This window comes from Dama dama, chromosome 5, assembly GCF_033118175.1.
Source record: "Dama dama isolate Ldn47 chromosome 5, ASM3311817v1, whole genome shotgun sequence".
Lineage (NCBI taxonomy): Eukaryota > Metazoa > Chordata > Mammalia > Artiodactyla > Cervidae > Dama > Dama dama.
Genome location: NC_083685.1, coordinates 2940716 through 2946715, shown reverse-complemented (window position 1 = coordinate 2946715; position 6000 = coordinate 2940716). Strand labels below are relative to the sequence as shown.

Sequence of the window (6000 nt, the reverse complement as noted above, 5' to 3'; positions counted from 1 at the left end):
CTTCCCAGTGCACCAGGCCTGAGCACTTGTCTCATGCATCCAACCTGGGCTGATGATCTGTTTCACCCTAGATAATATACATGTTTTTTTAAACAATTTAATTTAATTTTATTTGGCTGTGCTGGGTCTTGACTACTGCACGCTGGGCTCTCCCTAGCTGCGTTCGTTGAGTGGGGACCACTCTAGTTGTTTTGCGTGGGCTTCTCATGTTGTGACTCATGGGCTCTAGGGCACAGTCTCTGTAGTTGCGGTGCACAGGCTTAGTTGCCCTGCGGCATGTGGAGTCTTCCCAGACCAGTGCGTGAACCTGTGTCCCCTGCATTGGTAGGTGAACTCTCAAGCACTGGACCACCAGGGAAATCCAATTTCTGTTTTGTGGTAATTTACCACTGAGTTTGTGGTAATTCCAGACTGAGGAAACTAACACTTAGACTAATCAACAACCTGATTCTTATACCTGTGCTTATAACCGGGAAAAGGTAAAGGAGAGAAAAATCACGGTAGCCCCCTCAGTCCCTCACTTTCACCCTTTCATTGTCAACAGGCTTCTTCACATCTCATTTGCACCTCATAGGTACATAAGACAGTCCTTGTCTGACTGTCTTTTGTCTCTCCTCAAATGGGAGTCACAGATGCCTGTGAGCTGTCCATGGTCTGCCGCTGGTGATGGCTGAGCTGAGATTCCGGGTAGACACATGGGTCCCCCCCCCCAGACACCCTCTCAAACTCACGGCCTCCCCACCAAGGCTGTCGACTTTGCTGTGTGACAAGTGCTCAGGAGCCGGCCATCCCACCGTGGGGTCCTCACTGAGTGAGGGATGGAAGGGCCTGCTGGGGAGGGCCCTCCTGGCTGGCAGGAGCAGGTTGGACTCTTGTGAGACCTGCACAGATGAGCAGTGAGGAGGCAGGCAGAGGAGAGGAGACGGAACAATTCACATTTAATAATGAGGGCTTCCCAGGTGGCTCAGTGGTAAAGAACCTGCCTTTTTTGCAGGGTTCTCGGGAGACTCTGGCTCGATCCCTGAGTTGGGAAGATCCCCTGGAGAAGGAAACGGCAACCCACTCCAGTATTCTTGCCTTGGAAATCCCATGGACAGAGAAACCTGGTGGGTTTACAGTCCATGGGTTCACAAAAAGAGTCAGACATGACTTAGTGATGAAATAACCAAAACAACAACCCTCCAAATCTTGGGTCTCTCCTTGGCCATCTGTAGATCTAGCTTAGCAATCTGAGTCATTTGAATATTTTTCTCCAACAGTCAGGTTTAGCTGTGAACCTGTGAGCACCTGACTTTTCAAACTTAAGACCCCAATCTGACCAGAGGTTGTGAACCTGTGTGGATTCAGGTGGGTTCTGCTTCGTGCTCTCACATCTGTCTTTCTTCATCAGCCTCATCTTCCCCATGTCAGGTTGGTTGGCCTGCTTTTTCCTCTGAGGTTCTGGTAACAAGGTCCTTTTAAAAGACCAGACCCTGGTTTTTGTTGGCAACAGGGAGGCCAGGAGAGAGGTGAATAGGATCCTCACCAATGAGCAGTGACTCAGCAGCTCTGGCCGGCTGTGAAGCCAAATGGTGCATCATACTTTCTTCCTCTGAAAGCATCTGTTCAGGGGAAATTAAAAAAAAATTAGGTTGTACCACAAGACTTTTTAAAAGGTGTACTATGTGACGATTTAAAATGTGTATGCAGTGTGAAATGATTACCGCCATCAAGTTAACTAACCTCACGTAGTTACCTTTTTTTCCTTCTTTCTTTGTGATAAGAACACTTAAGATCTCTTAGCAACTTCCAAAAAAGTACTGTTAACTATAATCACCACACTGTGCTTTCAATTTCCAGAATTTATTAATCTTAGAACTTATATCCTTTGACCAATGTCTCCACCATTTCCTCCACCCCCGGCCTCTGGCAACTACCATGCTACTTTTTGGTTCTATGAGTTTCCTTATTTTTAGAGTGTAGGTAAGATCACGCAGCAATTGTTTTTCCATGCCTGACATTTCATTTAGCACAATGCCATTAAGATTCCTTCATGGTGTTACAAATGGCCAGATGTCCTTCTTTTTGTATGGCTGAATAACATTCCATCATATGATATATATCACACCTTCTTCATGCATTCATCCATCAGTGGGTGCTTAGGCTGTTTCCATGTCTTGGTTTTTGCAAATAATGCTGCTACGAACACAGGAGTACAGATATCTCTTTGACACAGTGTTTTTATTTCCTTTGGATATATTCCCAGAAATGGGATTGCTGGTTTATATGGTAGTTCTAGTTTTAATTTTTTGAGAAACCTCCATACTGTTTTCTTGGGCTTAATTTGTTCAAGACCAGTGAGAAAGAGAAATTGCAAAAGGACCTCAGTAAGCTTGGGGATAGCCGTGGTGGGGATTGCTTGCTGATGACATGCCTTTAGTTTATTTTTTATCTCCAGTCCCAGCTGGTGACTCCTTACACACTGTAGATGAATCCTCTTCCTCCGTCACCATGCTTGCCCTCTCCTGGCACATCTCTCACTCCTGTCTCACCTGACTCATTCCTTCTGTTTCAGGGTCCTGCCCAAACCAGACCTTCCCGCAACCTCAACTCATTCCCGGGTCAAAATCCTTGCTAGATATTTGGAGCATTAGTACTTCTCTTGCAAAGCACACATCACTGTGCTAATTTTAGAAGTATTTGTCTCATCTTTGCTGACAGTCTGTTTCCGCTACTGGGCTGGAAACCCTGTGAGAAGGGCAAGAACCTTGGGAGTCTCATTCATAGCTGTAACCCCAGTGTCATCAATGACCTGGCACACAGAAGCTGCTCTTTTGTTGCAGGAATGAATGAATGAATAAATGAATGAGTGCATTCTCTGTCTCTCCCTGGCTGCCACCCGCGCCTTACCTCCTCTGGCCACCTATGTTCTGCTGCCCTAGAAAGAGTCAAAGAACAGCTGTGTCCCCCCTGAGGTCCATTAACATTTCTGAGCCTACCTCCCACTCACATTTTAAGTTTTCTCGTTTCCACAGACTTTACTTTTAGAACTGGGCATGGGCTGGCTACCTGCAGCTGGGGGCTCAATGCTGGACTTTTCCTCGGGTGTAGGGGTTCACTTCCAGATTAGACTGGAAGTTCCCTGAGGGCAAGGACTCTGCTTGGCACAGAGCCAGGTGAAAAAATCTTTGCTCAATGCGGGAGCCGATAGACATGGATTGAAGGTGAGCGGCTCCACACTGTGGCTGATGGCTGAGCTCTAAGTCATGGGAGGCATCCATGGTGAAGAGCCCCTGCTCCCAAGATCCCCAGGTGGGGAACTTCTTTTTCCTGTGGACAGGTATTATTTTTTTCACTGTTTATTTATTTCTTTAATTGGGGGATAATTGCTTTACAATGTTGTGTTGGTTTCTGCCACACATCAACACCAACAAAAATCAGGGACACACGTACCATAGGTACACACGTGGTGGACAGGTATTATGATGGGCCTTGGACATAGCCTCACAGAGTTTATCATCCTGGGGAACAGATGGGGAAGGGGGGACGAACAGGCTCTGGAGGGACAGGAGGGGAGTAGCTTTCAGAGGCAGTGAGGTGCAAAGGAATGGGCTGCTTGACTTTAAGCAGTGGTTGGATGTCTGGTGGGCAGGGAGGGCCCGAGGCATCATAGCGTCTTGGCAGGGTTTGGGTGGACCTTCCCTACTCTAAGCATCTCATCACCCAGCAAGGCTGCCCTCTCTAGAGTGCCTGCTCGGGAGTTTCCAGCACCAGCCCCTGAGAGCACCCCAACCCTGCTCTGAACGAGGCCTGCGTTGGCCTGGGCTGCATGGTTACCTCCGTCACTGGCTCGCCGCGTGCCCTCGGTGAGCCATGCCTCTTCTCACCGTCCTCTCTCTTCTGAGCCCTGACTTCCAGATTAGACATGTGTTTCCAGGTGGACAGGCTGAGCCCCAGAGAGGGCCAGGGTTTGGTGAGCTCCTTGGGAGGGATTCTCTAGCATCTTCCCTCCCTGGCTTGGAAGGGCCCCAAATAACATCACTGGGTGAGGTACAGGGCAAGGAAATAGCTCCCCTTTCCCAGTCTCGGTGTCTCCCTCCTTGAGTTGGGATAACCGTGTGCGGGGGGCTGCAGGTTGTAGAGGGAGGGGCAGAAAGGTGGATGGGTGAGTGGTCATCCCTTTGGCTAAGATACTGCCACTGTGCTGAATTTTCTTCAGCAACATCCAGCAACTTCTGATTTTCCCCAGAAAGTTCTCCATGGAGACCAAGAACTTGGCTGATTCCTGGGACAGTCCTGCATGCCTTTTACACATGGAGAAGCCAGGTCTGTGGAGAACACGACTGGTCCACGGGCAGGTGGCAGGTGACCTGAGGCTTCTAGGTCCCCAGCACCAGGCAGCCTGGCTCCTCAAGAGAGCCGCTGGAGCCCTGGCCTGGGTGTGGCCCCACAGCAGGCCGGGCGAGGCTGCCGGGTGCCCAGAGATGGGAGCACAGCGGGCTTTTGTGCTCCATGGGCACCGCCCCCTGGCTGGCCCCACCCCGCTCTCTGGAGAGCCTTTACCTACCCGCCCACCTCCTGCCAATAGCTCTGCCAGCTTGTCCTCATTCTGCACTCAGAGTTGCTCTCCGACCAGCGCTGGGGCCCCTGCACGACAGTCCTGCTGCCAGACTCCACAGGTCCCCTCCCCCAGGCTGATCATTAACCTGGAGGCTGTATAAGGGACCAACAGCCGGGCAGGAGGGACACGTTGCAGCTGCCACTATGGACGGTAGCACCTGGAGCCCCCCAGCCACGACCACCGCCGAGCCCCTCAAGGCCCATGAGCGCATCCGCAATGCGGCTGACATCTCTGTCATCGTCATCTACTTCGTGGTGGTGATGGCTGTCGGACTGTGGGTAGGTGGGGGGTCCTGGAACACAGGGCTTGAGGGCGCAAGGGCCAAGAGGAGGGAGGGAGAAGGGGGCCCACGGAGAAACCATGGTCTTGGTGAAGCCTGAGGAGGGGAGGGTGGGCTGAAGGGTATGTGGAGCTAGGTGGAAGTCACTTGGAAACGTCTGAGAGGAGTTCAGGGGGCACCATGTGAGGTGAGGGGGCAAGCAAGGGTGAGCAGAAGGGAGGGGGTGCTGGTCAGTGTCCAGGGAGGCTCCCCCATTCCAGGCCAGTGGGCAGAGAAGGAGAGTGAGAGGTTGGAGAGGCTGGGGGCTTGAGAGGAAGCAGAGGACCCGCTTGCAGCTGCAGGGAGGGTCCCAGGGCTGAGAAGTGAGACTCAGGGAGGTGACTACCTCCTGCCTTTAGTCAGAAGGAAGAGAAACAGGTGGGTCGGGAAGGACACAGCACCTGTCAGATGCAGATGCTGTGGGGCGGCCCCTCCTGGGAGAGGCTCAGTGCCCGTGCAGGGGCTGAAGTGAGAGAGAGCTGGGAAAGCTGGGCCCAGGAAGAGGAGGAGGAGGAGGAAGGTCGGAGTGTGGCCTGGGCTGGGCTGGGGAGAAGGAAATGACTGGGCTCCCTCTTGGGACTCTGGGGACACACCAAACCAGAGAAACTTGTTCTCAGCAGTCCTGAACTTGGAAATTTCACTTGGGACAGACTCTGGCACACCCAGCAACCGGAAGACAGGTGTTTTAAGTGTGAACATCTTCCAGTCACTCTCAAAGGCTTCCATGGAGGGGTGGCAGGCCAGGAAGCCAGGGTGCTAGCAGGTGATTGAAATCTTTTGACTTAGAGGAGAGGAGGGTGGACATTAACCCCTTCATGGTCATAGAGTGTTTTTTTTTTTTTTTTTTTAACAGAAAAGGGAAGTATTGATTTTTAAAAAGAAAAGTGTAATTTAAAAAGAAACCAGATGTGACTGAAGGCCTTAAGTGTCACAAGGGGTCTATGTGACTGATTCTTGCTCAGTAGCCTCAGCTTCTTAGACTCTGGAAAGTCCAGCCAGGGGCCAAGGTTCTCAGGTTTACCACTGCCTTCTACACCTTCCAGTGTTCTTGCGATGTTGGTAACTCTGTCCAGTCTCAGTT

General features: G+C 51.2%; 2 protein-coding genes across 3 annotated transcripts in view; both read left to right on the top strand.

Moving 5' to 3' along the window:
- The first annotated feature begins 691 nt into the window (after positions 1-691).
- Positions 692-4700, top strand: LOC133056309 (uncharacterized). The gene is made up of 3 exons (XM_061141473.1): positions 692-3319; positions 3725-3845; positions 4229-4700. The coding sequence occupies exons 1-3, from the start codon at positions 3259-3261 to the stop codon at positions 4698-4700; spliced, it is 654 nt and encodes a 217-aa protein (XP_060997456.1). The 5' UTR covers positions 692-3258.
- SLC5A1 (solute carrier family 5 member 1) overlaps positions 4598-6000 on the top strand; it is a 48736-nt gene continuing 47333 nt past the window's right edge. For both annotated transcript variants that reach the window (XM_061141472.1, XM_061141471.1), the window contains exon 1: positions 4598-4878. In XM_061141472.1, coding sequence (XP_060997455.1) covers positions 4744-4878 — 135 coding nt within the window. In that variant the 5' untranslated portion in view covers positions 4598-4743. The remainder of the gene's footprint in view (positions 4879-6000) is intronic.

Coding starts and splice junctions, on each gene's coding strand:
- LOC133056309 (XM_061141473.1), top strand. CDS start 3,259: ATGGTGAAGAGCCCCTGCTCCCAAGATCCCCAGGTGGGGAACTTCTTT. Junction 3,320..3,724: donor CTTCTTTTTCCTGTGGACAG/GTATTATTTTTT, acceptor TGCCCTCTCTAG/AGTGCCTGCTCGGGAGTTTC. Junction 3,846..4,228: donor TGGCTCGCCGCGTGCCCTCG/GTGAGCCATGCC, acceptor GATTTTCCCCAG/AAAGTTCTCCATGGAGACCA.